The sequence below is a fragment of the Bos taurus genome, chromosome 4, assembly GCF_002263795.3.
Source record: "Bos taurus isolate L1 Dominette 01449 registration number 42190680 breed Hereford chromosome 4, ARS-UCD2.0, whole genome shotgun sequence".
NCBI lineage: Eukaryota > Metazoa > Chordata > Mammalia > Artiodactyla > Bovidae > Bos > Bos taurus.
In genome coordinates, this window is record NC_037331.1 from 55,870,024 (window position 1) to 55,888,288 (window position 18,265).

At 38.6% G+C, this 18,265-nt stretch overlaps 1 protein-coding gene and 1 long non-coding RNA gene across 2 annotated transcripts in view; one reads left to right on the forward strand and one right to left on the reverse strand.

The window, feature by feature from the left end:
• Window positions 1-8,481, forward strand: part of LOC101908154 (uncharacterized) — a 19,876-nt gene extending 11,395 nt beyond the window's left edge. The window contains exons 2-3 of the long non-coding RNA XR_234299.5: window positions 8,009-8,190; window positions 8,264-8,481. This is a non-coding gene — a long non-coding RNA (uncharacterized lncRNA). The remainder of the gene's footprint in view (window positions 1-8,008; window positions 8,191-8,263) is intronic.
• Window positions 1-17,623, reverse strand: part of IFRD1 (interferon related developmental regulator 1) — a 23,690-nt gene extending 6,067 nt beyond the window's left edge. Inside the window, 9 exon segments of the mRNA NM_001034729.1 lie at window positions 1,568-1,702; window positions 6,138-6,246; window positions 6,335-6,513; window positions 6,597-6,647; window positions 9,395-9,552; window positions 11,441-11,565; window positions 12,291-12,375; window positions 12,518-12,622; window positions 17,305-17,623. Coding sequence (NP_001029901.1) covers window positions 1,568-1,702; window positions 6,138-6,246; window positions 6,335-6,513; window positions 6,597-6,647; window positions 9,395-9,552; window positions 11,441-11,565; window positions 12,291-12,375; window positions 12,518-12,622; window positions 17,305-17,395 — 1,038 coding nt within the window. The 5' untranslated portion in view covers window positions 17,396-17,623.
• Between the last annotated feature and the right edge of the window lie 642 nt (window positions 17,624-18,265).

Here is an 18,265-nt window from a genome sequence, read left to right on the forward strand (position 1 = left end):
GAAGCAGAGTCCCTCAAAGAAAGCTGGGTTTCAATATAAGAAAAGAGACAAGATCACTGAGCAAGGCTCTGAGATATGCAGGTAGACTGAAGCTGAGCTGCAGGAATAGGGAACCAATCAAAGGGCAAAGAAGGAACAGAAATTCTGAGATGAAGAAGAGAGGGTGGGAAAGGCCTGGGAGGGAGATCACCAGAGGACAGAATATGAGTCAAATGCAGGGCTTTCCTTTCCATTGATAGAAGAGGGGGTTGGGGGGCAGAGGGAGGAGACAAGAGGCCTGTTAAAACTGGTTCACATTGAGATTTCACATGTATCTTTCTCAGGAGAGTCAGTACTTTCTACCATGACCAGCCTGGGATGAGGGACCTGTCAACAGGGTCTGTGGGATCCTACCGGCCTTAAAATCTGTTACCCAGAGAGGACCCAAAAAGACAGAAAATCTGAAATCAGTTATAATCCAGAAAATCTACGACATGCCACTATTTTATCTTTTGGAGGCTACAGGATCTAAATACAGGAATAGTTTATTTCTAAATTCCACTCAAGAAAATCACTTATTTGGGGATTTTTACCACACTGATTGTAAGACCAACAAGATGCTTAGTATGTATGTATGTCTGTTCGAGTCAGGGTTTTTTTTTTTTCCCCTCATTTTGTTTTTTAAATAACATCCTGAGTAAACATAAAGTATTATCTGAGTTAACATAAATTATTATTATAAAGCAATTAGTATTAACATTAACCAAAAATTTAGATCACAGAGGACCTGTATACTAATTTATACCCTAGGTTTTACTTTTTTTAATGTAAATTAAAATGAAGAGAGTAGTTCTTAAGCAGACTACATAAGAATCACTGGAACACTTGAAAATTGGATCTGAGTGGGGCTTTAGTATTTTAAGTTCCCATTCTAAAATTTCATACACGTTACACTGAATGACTCTTTACTAATATTCTTGAAAGAAATTCCCTATTAACATTTATCGAAGAAACTTATCCTTAACCATGCACTATAAGCCCTAAAGGTTTCTAAATCAATTTATTTGCCAGGTAGGCTAAAGCAGGTTAGAGGTCTACAGAAAGGATTCAAGCATCAGAAAATGACATGCTGGGTTTTGTTATTTCGGCTTTCAGCACCTAGCTTTCCCAAGAAGCTCACAAAGGTCTCTGCTTAAAGGTACTAAAGGATAGGCAATAATTTACTATTTACAAAAATAATTCATTATTCATACAATACTAAGTATCTATGTGCTAATGATAAGCACCAGGTCTTGAATGATGGCAAGTACGCCAAAGTGAAGTACATTTCTATCACTATGAATCTTTTTTATCTTTTTCAACATCAACAAAAGGAAAAAAAAAACCTTTATAACATCAGAATTAATTTTTCTTTTGTTTAAAAAGAAAATTTTTTCATTTTTGTTGTTAAAAACCTGCTCAGTCTTAAAATGAGTAAATGATTTAGCTCAAAGGTGAAGTTCAATCAGCAAAATCACCCAACTGACAAGTCTGGCTTAAAACAATCTAATTTCAAAAGAATTAATTATTAAAGCATTAAGAAGCCTACCTCCACCGCCCTCAGGATGTCTCTGAACACTGACCGCTGCTTTCTCTTGTCTACCTTGGCCCGGTGCTTATTTCCATCTGTAGCCAAAGTCCTAAGCATCTGAGTTAAAGACTCCATGTCTTCATAAAAAAAGTCCTGGTCAGAAAAATACTTTATTAACAGGCAAAAATTTAATCCAGAAATACTGTCTACAAGATGATACACTACTACCAAATAATGAACATTCCTCTTCTAAGTATATCCAGATACACTCAACCAACACTTACTGTGTTCCAACTGTATTCAAGACGTTACTGGGACTTCCAAGTTCAGTGACAGTCAGATACACATAAATCAATATAGTTTCTACCCTCTGGTTCCCCAGACCCCAAGGCATGTATTCCCAGAACTCCAAATTTCTTTATACCAAAAGAGCAAAGCTATTAGTAATGCTTTTTAAAGCTCCTAATTTCTAATTTACTGGCCACATTTCAAATAAGCAACCAAGTATTTATATCAGGTGCACAACTCAAGTGATTAAATTATTTCAGAAAGAAAAATATTTTAATCCCTTTTGGAGGGAAGCCACAAAATATATTACTATTTGCTATGATCTTAAGTTGACTATAGGCTTCTTTATTACAGTTTAAATGGCTATACTTTTAAGAAGTCTATTTTGGGTGTTTTTCATCTCTAATTAAATTTTACAACCACATTAAAAACTAAGCAATGATTCAGAATTATTTAGTTGACCAAAACTAAAGCAGACAGAAGGTGAGACATCTCCAGCTCTAGTTAGTAACCTTCTTTGCATTAGTGGTAACAATCATTTAACTTATTCTATTAAAACAAGAAAACTCTTATTTCGGGCATTCTTCACATAGTACTGTATATATTTATTAATTGTTCCATGTCAAAAGGTACAGATGTAATTTCTGTTAATGCCTAAAATGAAAAATATTATTACACTCATGGAAAATAAGCTTGAAATCAACACAGATATTCTTTTAAGTACACAAGTATTTTCTTATTATCAGTATTTTAGAGATTGTATATTCTTAACTGTTCTAATGAATGTTTTCTTTCATCTTCTAATTCAACTTCCTATGGCTGAATTAGCTGGAAATGACACCTGTTAACAAAACTTTCATCTAGAAAAATGGTTACCAAAACTGAAAAGTTATTATTAAAACAGTTCAATGTTATGTTGATGTCTGTATTTATATTTCACTAAATTTGATTCCATCATAACAAAGTAAGAATTGTTTTACTTGTAGAAATAAGTACATTTTAGGGACTAACAGTTTCCTACTTATTTCACTGGCTATTAGTTCTTTTGTACTATTCTCAAAAAAAAAAAAAAAAAAAAAAGTATGGAAGATTTAAACATATATATGGGAGAATACACCAAAAATTAACCAGACTATGCATTACTGTAATTTGTTCTAAGAACTGGGAATCACTGCCAGTGGTTCTCAAGAATCTTATCTCCCAGCAGACATTTTTTTAATCAGAGGAATCTGATATAAAAAGGGGATAGTTAATACCATCCACATCTCATAAGTTTATGGAAAGGCCTAAGTAACATATATTTATATATTCTAAAAATACATAAAACACAGTACATAAATATCCATTATGCTATAGTTCTTTTATGATACAGCCTGTTTCAGTATAACAATTTAAATGCTTCAAACAGGTCTAAAGATAATTATTTCATTCCAAAATAACAGCTGTGATAAGTTAAATGGTTTCAAAAGTTGAGTGGAATTAAAATGAAATGAAACCACAGAAAACTTTGAGTTCAAGTACACAAGATGAGATGCTGATGGTCACAAAAATCATGCCCTACACTAGTATTTTCTATATAGTAGTCCCCGGAGCACTGATTGTAAACCAAATGAAATAAGCTGTACTAAGTGTTAAGAAATAAACATAGGGAAGCCTAACATTAAAACAGAGTTTGATCCCGCCCCACTTCACTGCAAAGCGCTGATTACTATTTCCAGAATGGTTTTATCTGACTACTCAACTACAAAGACTTTTATTCTTTCACTCCCGCTAATTGAGGCAGAATGTCTTTGTCAGGGTATGGAGACATTTTTACATGAGCCGGTTATCCTATAAAAATCAAGAAGTGAAAAGCATGTGATTTAAGGTCTGGGAAATGTGTTTTGAGTCCCCAGATTTTATTTCCACTGTGTCTCTGTCCTGAAGCACTGCCCCTGCCAGCTTAGGTGGAAGATGGAATAGGGAGAATTAGGGACGGTCTGAGAATACTGTATTTTGGTACAATTTCCTGAATTAGTTTATCACGTGGCCCTAAGACCTATAATTTAACCCACTAAATAGTCCTTCTCTTAGTTTAAGTTGCACTAGAGAGCGCCAAAAAGGCTACTACTAGAGTCGGACACGACTGAAGCGACTTAGCAGCAGCAGCAGCAGCAGCAGCAGACTACTAGCAAGGGGGAGGTGATATGCAATTCAGCTAACAGTGCAGGAATAGCTACCACTTACACTGTACTTGGCACATGTTCCAACAACTCATGGAATGGCTACCCACTCCAGGATTCTTGCCAGGAAAATCCCAAGAACAGAGGAGCCTGGCGGGCTCCATGCAGTCCCATGCATACAGTCCAAGCTGTGGGACGTGACTGAGTGACACTTCCATGCACACTGTACTTGGCACCTGTTCCAACAACTTGTGAGGTATTAACTATTACCACCTCCACTTTAAAGGTAAGAATAGGACTTCCAAGGTGGTCCCGTGGGTAAGAATTCGCCTGCCAATGTAGGGGGGTGGCTTCAATCTCTTGTCAGTGAAGAGCCCACATGCTGCAGGGCAACTAGCTGGTGCACCACAACTGAGCCTGCGCCCCCTGCAGCCCACCTGCCACAACTAGAGAAGCCTGCCCACTGCAACGACGAGCCTACCAACCAAAACTAAGACCCAAGACAGCCAAATAAATAAATGAATATTTTTTAAAAGAAACAAACACAAAACTTACTTAACAAAAATAGCAAACAAAACACTTAAGTTCTGTTTTATAACACAGTTCATTTTTGTCTTTGACAAGGATTTGGTCAAATTAAACATGTTTGAGTGACTGCTCTTGACTATCACATATAATTTATTAAGTCAGAGAAGGTAAGATATGCAGGTGGCAATACTATTTACATTTATGCAAATTTAAACAAATTCAACATATATAATTTAAACTGCATCATTAGTTCACTTTTAGGATGCATTTCAAAGGAAAAAGAAAAGAAATGACCATTTCTAGTCAGTAGAGGAATACAAGGTTAGAAACTAGGACATCTGGCTTCTGTGCCTTGAGATTAAGAAGTTATTAACTAGTTCAATAAAATTAAATTGATTGCTAAACTTGAGTCCAATTTCTCACATATGGAGACTCATTCGCTACTGACAGTGTGAATAACTTACTTTTCATTCATACCAGCTATCTTTCAAAATAAGGAGAGTGGGTGGGGGGCAGCCAAACACAGGCCAAGAATGGAATGTGAAAAACCAAGGCAACTCAAAACATGTATTAATCTTATTTAGAATTATCCACTGTTAACTAACTTCTTTAATTGCAGAAAAGCATCATTCCAGAAAATTATCTTTCTCCTTAAATTGAAAAGCAGCTAGGAAGTAACCCAAGATTCACAATAGAGGTCACAAACCAGGGTGACCAACTGTTCCATATAGCTAGCCTAAGATAAAGGGCTTCAGGACATAGGACTTTTCAGTGCTAAACTTGGAATACCACCAGGATGGTGGATCATCTCTCGGTCACCTACCACAAACTCAAATACCTCCAAAAGCAAAATTATGGTATTTAAAAAAAAAGAAAAGAAAAAAAGCAACCATGAGTGGCCAGCGGTAGAGAACTACAAAGCACATGTCCCAGGCTAAAGGGACGTGTTTATTTTCATCTTTGGCTTAGAAAGGACCTCCCTGGTGGCTCAGACAGTAAAGAATCTGCCTGCAATGTGGGAGACCAAGATTCCATCCCTGAGTAAGGAAGGTCCCCTGGAGAAGGAAATGGCAACCCTTGCCTGGAGAATCCCATGGACAGAGGAGCCTGGCAAGCTACATTCCATAGCATCACAAAGAGTCGAATAGGACTGAACAAATAACACACTTGGCTTAGAAAAGTTAAACATGATGGTAACTAAACTCATCTGACTTAATCCCAAATCTACATTGACATCGTATTTCATCCATTTGTCTGACATTTATTATAAGTGCCTGAATTACCTTAATGTGTCTCAGGTCTGAGAAATCCAAGCAGATCCAAAAGATTAAACAGGACGACTCTCCATGAGTAATAACAGTGTACTTAAACTTCAGTTCTGTAGGCAGCAATGATTAAGTATAATGAACTACACTCAAATACTGCTCTACCAACCAACCACTATTGGTTTATGCTCTTATTAAGTATTACATCATCACTGCCAAGAAGCGGGACAACCAATCATTAGGTTCTCAAGTGGGCCATGCTCTTGAGTTACCATCCAATTCTTAATTGTGAGGGTAATGACAGAATAATGGTTCTTGTGGCATTTTCACCCATCAGATACTTACACTCTCCATTCCTCTGGCCAATTCAAACAGAAGTGCCAAAGATTCACCAGCAGCTATTCTCATGTTTACATCATCAGAAGAAAGGAGACTTGGAAGTTTATGGAAATGCCTGGAGAACAGCCAGTCATTACTATGTGAACACAACCAATTATATCAATAACTCTTGTTTTTATAAAATAAGAACAAAAAATACATACACCTCAAGCTTTTTCTTCACTTCATTGATTGGGCATATGGTCAGTAACAATGTCCACGCGAGAAGCGAGCTGATATGAAGTGCTGTATTAGGGGTGCTACAGATAACATTAGTGTCTTTCTCTTTGAGATAGGACTTGGTGAAGATATTTTCCAAACACTGCAGAGTTGAATACAGCTCCTAATGCATAAGAGCAGGAAATAAGAGTACCATCTTAAATGAGAAATGTGCAAATAACTGGATTCAAAAGGCTCTCTACTTACAGTAATGTCATCTGTGGCAATAAAACAGCAAACACCAAAGCAAGTTGCACACTAAAAAAAGCAAAAAATAAATCAGACATTAATTTTTGCCATTTTCTTATTAATTTTACATATTCCTGCTTTTATAAATTCAACGTGAAAAACTTATCAGCTACATGACTATGTTAGGTCCCAAGTATAGTATAAAAAGAAGGAAAAAACAGGGTTAAGAGTTAAGGGAAGTGGGCTTCAGCTAAAACCCAGTAAGGTCTGCTAGTAAACTTAAGAGTTCAACTTTAGCAAAGTTACTCCATTTCTCTTGGGTCTTCCTTCTTTAATCCAGCAGATCATTTCAAGCCAACTCCAAAGATGCTTACTCTTTAGAAGAAAAGTTAAGATAAACCTAGACAACATATTAAAAAGCAGAGGCATCACTTTGCCGACAAAAGTCTGTATTGTCAAAGCTATGGTTTTTCCAGCAGTTATACACAGATTTGAGAGCACAGAAGAACTGATGCCTTCAAACTGGAGAAGACTCTTGAGAGTCCCTTGGACTGCAAGGAGATCAAATCAGTGAATCCTAAAGGAAATCAACCCTGAGTATTCATTGGAAGGACTGACGCTGAAGTTGAAGCTCCAATACTTTGGCCACCTGATGCAAAGAGCCAACTCATTGGAAAAGACCCTGATACTAGGAAGGATTGAAGGCAAAAGGAGAAGAGGGTGGTAGAGGATGAAATGGTTAGATAAGATCACTGACTCAATGGACATCAATCTAAGCAAACTCTGGGAGATGGTGAAGGGAAACCTGGCGTGCTGCGGTCCATGGGGTCACAAAGAGCTGGAAACAACTGAGCGAGTGATGTCTTGTTCACAACAAGACATCCAAGATTTCCAAGGTAAAATCTACCTAATAAAACAGACTCAGTATATTTATATATAATCTACTTCTAACATTATAGGAGCCATTAATTCTCAGAACACTTGTGCTAATTATTTAAAAGCAGAATTTGAAATTTATAAGGCTTTATTACTCTTCAATTCCCTTTTCTCCATACGTTATCACTAAAATGCCCTCATGTTGTTCCAAGTACCACTAAGGTGTAAGTCTTTAAAGGCATCATTCATATGCCTCCAGTTTCAGCGAGTTCTGTTTCAGTACTATGAGGACACTTGTAATATTAATCTGTTTGTTGCCACTCTTTTATTCTCATTAAGTTATTGTAAAAATTAGACACTGTTAAAATTCGAAAGTAGCTGAAGCATTATTTTCAGTAAAAGAAAATTTCAATATGTAATCCTCTCCTAAGTAAGCAGCAGAAGCCAGGACACATCTCCTAAGAGAAAAAAAGTAGGACTGCCTTCATTTAATAAAGATTCCTTCTACTAATATGCAGAAGAATGCCAGAATTTTGCTTTTTTTATATTCACAGCAAGAGTGAGAAGGATGAAGACAGTGCCTTGGATGACCACAACAATTCACACACAACCAAAACTAAGTGATCGCCCCAAATACCTAATCAACAGTGTTTTCTGTCAAACATTTCAAATGCCCCTAATACTCCTGAGCAGTTTTAAAGCTGCAAGAAACTAGCCGAAAAGGAACAACAGAAAGGTAAAGAGATTACTAACTACTGGGGGGCAGAGATTCCTATAAAGTTACCAAACTCCGACTCCTTTTCCTCTAGACTCCTCCCAGCATCTATACATACAGTTGGTAAAGCAAGGAACTCTCAGCAGAAGTGACCTGCCTCTGTCCTCCAGCTTTCCTTGTCTCACTACCACGGCTGCCACTTGAGAAGAACCTAAATGCAGGGCAGAGCTGCAAGATGGACATGCCGAGGGACCTTGCTGACCTGACTGGGCACTGATATGTACAAAAAATAAACTTTTATTAAGCCACTAAGACGTCAGGGTTTACCTGATAGAAACAGTAATGTCATTTACCTTGCGTGCATGGGTGCTAAGTTGCTTCAGTTGTGTCTGACTCTTTGCGATCCTGTGGGGTGTAGCCCACCAGGCTCCTCTGTCCATGGGAGTCTCTAGGCAAGGATACTGGAGTGGGTTGCCATGCCCTCCTCCAGGGGTTCTTCCCAACCCAGGAAAGTACCCAAGTCTCCTGCAGCTCCTGCATTGCAGGTGCATTCTTTACCACTGAGCCACCAGGAGAGCCCATCATTTACCTTAAGTAACATTAAAGAGGAGGCTAATAATTAGTATTAAAAAGTTTTAAACAAACTGGTTCTCTTGCTAGAAAAACAGCTTAAGACTCAAATTCACTAACAATAAATTCTTATGACCTATTAAGGCCCGTAAGATTCTTAACATCCATTAAGATTCAAATCCACTTCCTAAATCCACTAAGACTGCCTCATATTTTTGTAATAAAGCAAAAGATGTTTTGTGTGATCATTTAAATTGCTTATTTAGCATAACAGAAACGAACAACCAACTCCTCCACCAAAATTCACAATCTTACGTATGTAAGTGGTAAATATCAATTAGAAAATGAAAGCTTTTCCAAACCCCCCAAATCAGATGAATATTTCAAAAGTCAGCTTTCCCTACATCAACCATATCCAACCATGTAACTACAGCACTCAGCTCTTTCATAAGGACTGCTCTATAAGGGATGTTCTATTGAGCAACAGAAAATTTAAGAAAAGAACTGTCATATTGAGTCTGCTCACTAAAAAACAAATGAGAATAAAATGATAATAAAAACCTTCTATATTTTTGAAGATGCTATTTTCCTAGATTATCACAAGGTCTGAGTATCATGCCTAGATAGATCTATAGTTTAAAAATTCTGTACTTACAGTTTGCCTGGCCTGGATACTAGCTGTTCCATCACAAATTATTTTCTTCAGGATTGGTCCAAGAGTCTTTAAAACCTCTTCACTTTCAATTCCAGGGCCCAACTGAATACAAAGAACAGATGCTAATGCTGCAGCTGCACGCTGCTCATCACCTTTACCTATAAAAGAAGTCATCAGCAATTATGACATTTTCAGTAGACTTCTTAAGGCAGCAATTTCCCAAATTTGTTCTATTTCAAAATAGCATCTACCAATTATGAAACTCAAAGTATGCTCAAGGCTTTGGCATGACCTATAAATCTAGTGAGGTTAAAGAGCTCAAGCTCTGGAAGCAGGCCACACTTGAATCCTAGATCTATCACATACTAGCCAAATGACCTTCAACCATTACTCTTATTCTCAAAACAGTTCCTCATCTGTAAAATGGAAATTAACACCTATTTTAAAGAAGAGTACTGTAACAGGTCAGCAACATAATGCATTTCAAGCTAATCTGACTTTCTAAGTCCTTCATGAACTCACAGAATAGTGCACAAATAGCCCTTGAAATAACTTGTCAAGCATTTCAGATGTACACAGCCCATGAGGTAAACTAAATCTTCAGGACTTTCCTCCACCAATATTGTTTTAAATAAGCAAGGGCTTAAAAACAGGTATTCTTGGGAATTCCCTGGTGGTACAGTGGTTAGGACTCCACATTCTCAGTGTAGAGGGCTTTTTTCGTTCGATCTTTCGTCAGGGAACTAAAGTCCCACAAGGTGCATGGCACAGCCAACTATAAATAACAGAGTCTTTAAAACTATACAAATACATTAATATAAGTGATTGAGTGAGTGAATGAAGTCACTCATTTGTGTCTGACTCTTTGCAACCCAAAAGAGTGTACCTGCCAGGCTCCTCCATCCATAGGATTTCCTAGGCAAGAACACTGAAGTGGGTTGCCATTTCCTTCTCCAGGGGATCTTCCTGACCAGGGATCAAACCTGGGTCTCCTGCACGGCAGGCAGATTCTTTACTGTCTGAGCCACCAGGGAAGCATGTTAATATAAAGGTAAGTGTAAATTAACTCTCTTGAGAACTGTATACACCAAAGGGTTTGCATAAATTTTGAATTTAAATTATTTGATAAATGTCTATGCAGGTTGTAAAGAAATTTTAATAGGTCTAGTCCAACTACCTTATAGGATACAGTTTCAATATAAATACTTTTAACAAAGCCATTGTAGTATCTCGAAGAAGTTGGCTCTGCTATCGACTATACCAATAACAAGTTATATAACTTTAGACCAGTCTCGCTTTTCCTAGGCCTTTCATTTCTCTGCACAGTGAGTGGTAGATTAGACCAAAGGTTTCCAAACACCCATTCTTGACAAAGCTTTCACCTGAGGGAAAATGAGAATAAAGACAAATGTTCTTACTTGGCAAAATAATTAAGCTGGTATCCCCAAACCTTTTGAATTCTGGCATTTTCTAAAATTGAAAGTCTCTGATAATACTAGACTTAATCTTTAAGGTCTCTCTTTATTCTCAAAAGTTCTTTCATCATAGAGATCCTAATATGAATTCTAGAATCTCTATGACAAAGTTCAAGAATTCAAATATTCCAAGGGATATTCTGAAATGATGTAACTGAAAGTATGATCAATGTTTTAAATAAGAAAATGAGGTAGATAATTATGATACTGTTTTAATTTTAGAAAAATGAAGTAGGATGGCTTTTTAAATAATACTTTTTGTTGACATTTGACACAGTTTTCAAGCCTTTGTTATGTACAAGAGAATGGCAAACACCTCTTTTAATACAACTGAAGTTGACAACCCACCCCAATCTTTCCTAATTTCAAATGCTTACTACATTTTTACATTTTGAAACTAGTTTCAAAAGCTAACAAGTTTGATTTTGATTACTAACAAGACTGATATATTCCCTGTCAGGTACAAGGTTACAAGAGGGAGCCAGACTTTTAGTGCTATTAACAAATGTTACTGCACAGAAGGCAGCAAATTCCTTTTAGGTTCTGTGACTGTGTAAAGTAAGGACATTACCTTTTTTCAGGCAGCGCTCAATGCTATCAGTTAAAGTCATTCTTCTTTCCAGAATAAATTCATAGAGCATCTTTGAAGCCAGTGCATTTTTAATACCTTCAAGGGCTGCCTGCCTTGTTTTCGCACTATTTAAAAGAAAATATAAGAGAAAGAAGATACAGCTGGAGTGTACCATCAGTCAATGAGACTTGTAAAAGCCTAATTTCCTCTAAATTTTTTCTATTTATAGACTTTTTAACATATAATTTTCATGTTCACACCACTTTTCAAATAATAATTTAATTTTCATCTACAACTCACCCTACTACATATCATAGCATTTTTCTGCTTATTCATTTAATAACCACAACATTAAATGGCCACATAGAACTTCATAGTTTCAGTGTATAAGGCATGTTCTTCTACATTACATATTCAAGTAAACACGTATTTTTTTTTTTAACAGTACAAAAGTCCAGAGATCCTGTTTGCATCTTCTGGGGTTTTTAATTCCATTTGTTTCAATTTCCTTCCAGAGTTACTGTTAAGTAAGAAAACAATCTGGCTTTAGTATTTCTCAATAGCTATCCCTTCTAGTTGAAGATTAACTTTTAATTCAACAAATACACTTCAATTATCAAACACAGATATGTGCTCTTATTCTAGAACAACAACTAATCTATTAATCTAAATTCTAGTGGCATGTTCCTATCTACATTAAAAGCCCAAAAGCCCAAAAAACAAAATACCCAAAGTAAACAAATCAAGTTTTAGGAAAACATAATGCTCAAAGAAATAACTGCACATATTTTATATAAAAGGTGGCTGATCAAAATCACCCAGAATGAAAACAGCTTCCAGTAATTCCCACCTCTTATCCAGGGTCAGGTCAATGAATCCCTTCAACTTATACTCTAAGTCTTCTTGAGTTCCTTCCTCATCAAGGACTTCTGGCCCTAAGGAATAATAAAACCAACCACTGTACTTTAAACAGAAAAAAGCAGATAGGGAAAAGTAATAGAACATTTAGCTACAAGAATTCCTCGACCTAAAACATCCTTTTATCTAACGTCGCAAATCTAAACTGAAAACTCATACCATCTTCAGCAAAACTGGAAGGATCGCTGTAACCACTGCAATGGCTCATTGTTTCAATCGATGCATCCTCATCACTAAAAGGTTGAACATTTCGATGCTGGCCACCTAGTAGGTAAAAGAGAGTGGAGGTAAATGATTTTGTTGTCATATATGCAAATACTTAACTTGGGAATTTTAAAACTTACTTAAAAACAAGCCAGCAATAAAAACCCAAACTTACTAAGAGATAATTTTTTTTTAACAAAAGAACACACTTAAATATTCCTAATATAAGTCAATTCACCTACTATGTATTATTTCAGAGCACCAACTATTTACAATATACATCAACTGCAGAAATATATCAATCATCTAGTATGTGACCATTTTTGGTAAAAAAAAGAAAACAAAAAACAGTATTACGGATAAAAAAACTACTTCCCAATTACTTCAAATCATGAAGACGATAAAAATAGATCAACATAAAAATAAGACAAATGTATTTTCCAATGAGAATAACATTAACTGGTGAATGGGTTAGTTTTTAGGTTACACATGTCTTAATACAAAGTGAAATTTGAGTTGTGGGATGGTAGTTTTAAGTAAGACAATTTGAATTGAGAGGATCAAAAAAGTTTAAGATAGAAGTTTTAGATGCTGACAAGTGGATCCAACATGGCACAGAAAATAATGACAGCAACTGGATGAAGTGACTGATAGATAAAGAACTACAGTGTTGGTAAGATGTGTAAGAAAATACTAAGAGCTCTGATGGACTATCTACATGATATCCAGTGCAGTGAACTACAGGATTTTTGTTCCCAAGTCATGGAAGACAGAAGAGCTGAGAAGTCTTGCGAACTAGCATACAAATAACTTAAGAGGCAGGACTATGAAATGGTCCTCAAGCACTGCACAGAGGCCCTCCATACCAGCACTCTATGGTGGACTTCACAGGGCCAAGTCCACTGGAGAAAGCATCTGTTCAAGAGTCCTCTTAACAGAGTTGTCTCATGTTTGCAAGTAAAGAATTATAGGCAAGATGCAAGCTGATAAATTGTAAGCATGGTGTGCTTAAAATTGGGAATCTGCTTTGAAGACTTTGAGCAATGTTCAAGACTTGACTTTTTTCACATGCCAATTTCAGAAATGACTACAGTATTTTAAAAACCTACTTTACTGTAGTGACTAGTGACTAAGCTGGATGATGACTTTCCTACTATGATGGATGCCCACGTTAACATTTGTTCCTAGTCACTCCCTTGGGAAGATTGATAGTGCTCTTTCAAAGTTTGTGTATTTTTGGTCAATTAAGAGTCGAATTTTAAGACCTTAAAAAGACGTTTCGGTATTTGATATAGCATAAAAAGCCTGTTAGACAAATCACGTTCAAAAGAAATGTTCTAATATACCCAAAAGTTTTAAAATATCAGTGCTATTATTAAAAAATTAAAATCTTTTTTTAAACCAGAATCTTCCTCTCAATTTCATTAATCTAAGGAATAAATCTATATTCCTAGTCACTGTCATTTCTAATTATTTTTGTTTTGTGGGAATTTCATATTAATAGAAAGATTATTCAGTCATCAATTACACTGAGCACTGAGTTAAAAGAAGTCCCCAATTCCACCCTAAAAGTGACCATGAGTCACCTGATTTAACTCTGAGTTCCAATCAAAGATTGCATTAAATATCTCTTAGGTCTCTATGTTCAAGAAATCTGTATCATTTAATACACCTTAAGAAAGGCTTCGGAGAAGGCAATGGCACCCCACTCCAGTACTCTTGCCTGAAAAATCCATGGATGGAGGAGCCTAGTAGGCTGCAGTCCATGGGGTCGCTAAGAGTAGGATAGGACTGAGCTACTTCACTTTCACTTTTTACTTTCATGCATTGGAGAAGGAAATGGCAACCCACTCCAGTGTTCTTGCCTAGAGAATCCCAGGGACGGGGGAGCCTGGTGGGCCGCTGTCTATGGGGTCGCACAGAGTCGGACATGACTGAAGCGACTTGGCAGCAGCAGCAGCAGCAGCAAGAAAGGCTTCTCAAAAATTCTGAGTATAATTAAGCCTGTTGCTGTCTTTTTTATAGCTTTAAAAAATCAAAACAGAGATAAGGCTTTAGCAGATTTTTAAATCAACACAGGAAGCAAGTAGCCTTCAAATCTGCTTGCTTTCCAAAAGAGAATAAAGTGTGCCAATCAAAGAAGTGAAGTATAAAGAATAAGCAATGAACCCAAGACACCAAAACTTCCTAATCATAGTGCTTAGGAAAAAATAAACAAATAAACAAAGACCTATGACATCATATTCTATTTTTGGATCTGTCTTCATGTGTTTTCATGATCTGAAGTCATGGCAATAGTTGAGTCATCTGCTTAACTTCCACTAATATTTATCCACAAATCATCTTTTATTTTTCACATTCAGTCTATTTTTAAACTGTCAAAAAGAGTTTCCTATCCAGGTGTTATTCAGCTCCCTTCTCTAAGTTTCAATGATTTCCCAAAGTTCAAGGGGAAAGAGATTATTAAAAAAAAAAAAAAAAAACCAAGGGGGAAAAAACCCTGTATGAGTATCTAATATATAGGTCACACTCACCCACCTTGTGTTCCTAATTACCATTAATGAGGTGGCCTTTTAGACACATTAAGTCCTTACTTCTTAAAGGGCTTTCTTACTAACAAGGTTTTGTTCTTTCCTAAAAATGCTCTCTTCAAAATAAGTGCTATGAAAAACACACACACTTGAACAACAGGTCAATTTTATTAGCTTCCTGGACCCCCTCCACTAACTTAAAAAGTATTTAAATGGGAAACCCAAGACGATAGACAGAAGTTGGTTATTTCTTGGTTGTACCTGTGAAGATTTCATATGAATCCCATTTCTTCTACAGATGATATTTAAAAATACCAGTAAGGTAAGAGACTTTTAAGTACAAGTTTGTGAAAATTTTCCATCTCTTCTACTCAACTATTATTTATTTGAGTAAGTAATATTCAGGTGGAACCAACTTAACCTTTTCAAAAAGTAAATCTCACCCCCAAGCCCCAATCAGAGGCAAGCACAGCTAACAAGTTCTAGTGTAAATGTCCAAAGATAGTCAAAGCATGTATAGTTTTATAAACTATCAAAGAATTGTTTTCCTGCTGCTGAAAAGTCACAAATGAGAATTTCGAAGTAAAATTTGAAAGGCAACCCCCCACTGCCTTCTGAGATTATTCTCTAAGTACCAGGAAGGAAGGAGGCTGGACAGGAAGCTTCAGAAGGCAATACATGTTCCTTAGCGAATCAAGGAGGCCATTACCATTTTCAAAATGACTTTAGCTTGCTCCATCTCTGTGTTTGTTTCAACAAAAGGTAAACTTGAAGAATTAAAATTAATACGGACTTTCTAGACAGAATTTAAATGTTTACTTCTGACGAGAAAACGAAGCAGAAAGGTAAAGAGGTATCAATTCACACAGCAACTAGATGTATTTTATATTTTGATCAAGAATGAACTTCATGAGCACCGAAAGCAAGCATTCAATCAAAATAAAGATATAAAAAGGGGGGGCTGCATCTATAATAATTCATTTCTACTGTCAATGATTAAATATTTAATACATGATAGCAAGCTTTCGTCTTGCTTTTTAAATTATCAGTTGCCAATTCTTTAAAAAAAGACTGGCCTATTTATTTGCTAAAGAACAAAGGCATATCATTCTGAGGGTTAAAGTAGCAACAGTATTCACAAATATATATGGCTAATAGATTCGATGTGATAACATCTGAGGTAATTTTAATTTCAAAGTTTCAATAAAGCAATTATTAAGTGAGATGATTTTACCGGGTTTAACACTAGCTTTCAGTATGGTGTGTCTCGTTGGAGTTTTTGCTTGAAGTCATTTTTTCTTAGCCGTATAGTTAGGACTAAAAAATCATTAATTCAGTTAAGCACCTACCCATCCAGGAAAAGTTTCGACTTTGCAAAGAGGAATCAAAAAAAAAAAAACTAACTAAACTTTTGGCTAACTGCAATCTGAGCTCCTCACCACTCCCGCCTATTCCGGGCTCCCAGCGGAGAACCTACAAAATACTGCACAAAGGAGCACGCAGTTTCTGCCCCCGGGAGTAGGAGCTGGCTTCGACGGGTCGCCCGAGAGCTGGGGGCTCGGGATTTGTGCGGGTGCCAGATAGAGGTAGGAGCAGAGTCTACGCTGGGACAGTGGATCCCAGCCTCTGGCGCCTCGGCCGGGCCAGGTGCACACGTGGGATGCACAGAAAGGCAGCCGAATGGGATGCCACATGGGCTCCTCTGCGTCACCCCGGCTCCACCGCGCAAGGCCCAGGCCGCGTGACGCAAGAGCCGGTCCAAACCCGCCGGACGTTTGGCATTCCCGAGAACTCCATGTTGGAGCCGAGTGGTCAAAGGTGACCAGTGACAGCATGGACACAACTCCAAGCTCGGCACCACCCTCTGTCAAAGAGAGCTCTAGAGAGCCAGTACCAGTCTCTGAAAACACTTCCTCTCCCGCCCAGCTCCCAGTCACCCCCAACCCCGACCCATTCTCAGGCGCAAGAACCCATCTGCCCCTCTCCCTGCCCCGCTGCCGGTGCCCAAGAGTTCGGTTCGCACGCCAGATCCAAATCGCGCGAGGTTCGGCTCCCAGGGCACGCTGGGAAGCGTAGTCCGCCGGCCACGCCAGGCGCCCCGCCAACGCATACGTCTAGAGGCATAGAACTACAACTCCCAGGTGCCCAAGGCAAAGCGACTCGCCAACCCGGCCGGTATCTGGGATGCCGGCGGCGGGGATACTTTCTTACCTGCTGTCGCCGCCGTCGCTGCAGCTGCCCCTGAGCCGCCGCCACCACTGCCACCGCGGTGGGAAGTGTTCCGCTTCTTATTCTTCGGCATCGTGGGACGCCCGGTGCCGCCTAAACTCTAGCTTAGCGAGGATCAGCCGATGGAGCTGCACTTTTTACTCGTGCGTCTGTGCGACGGGCGGCTGAGAGGCGAGTCCTCGGCTAACAACAGAGGCGAGAAGCGGCGCGGGTAAGAGTGGGCGATGGCGGCAGCAGAAATCCCCGTGAAGAGCTGTGATCGGAAACGATACATGTTTCTCTCTAGCGCGGGAGCTAAGGCGGGGCGGGCGAGGCCACGACGCCTTAAGTAGTAGGACCGCCGCCTGTCGTCACCATCAGTGGGCGGGACTCGAACTCTCACTAGCCAATCCCCATATGTCTCCCCACCAAAGGCCGACTTCGGGCGGGCGAACGATGCTCACCACAGATCCCATGCCGCAAGTCTTCCAGCGGCGCCCGGGGAGCCGGTCTTCGTTGTGTGCTGAATTATGGGATATGTAGTCGGCCCTGTGGAGCCGCCTCCCAGCTCCTCCCAACTGGCTTTTCTGCGCACATGCTTCCTTTCTCGTGACCCTTCCTCTGCCTGCTGGCGGCCCAGCGTTGGAATTGACGGAGGTGGCCGCCGGCGGTGAGCAATGCCGCGGGTATGCCACATGACGACAGCCAGCTTCCAAGTGGGAGCTACGCAATCCGCGTCACTGGTCTGACTCGAGACTCGCATTCTTCTCTAACATTTCCCTTGCTTGCGGCCTCTGCCCTGGCACAGAATCCCCTCTTTGGGAACATTTCCGTGGTTTTAGTAGTTGAATTAGTTTAGCGATCATCAGTATCTATAACTGAATTGTGGTTCAGGGCTATGTGCCTCTCCTCACCTTCAAAAAGATGTGCTTTAATCTGCTGGGGCTTCCCAGATGGCTCAGCG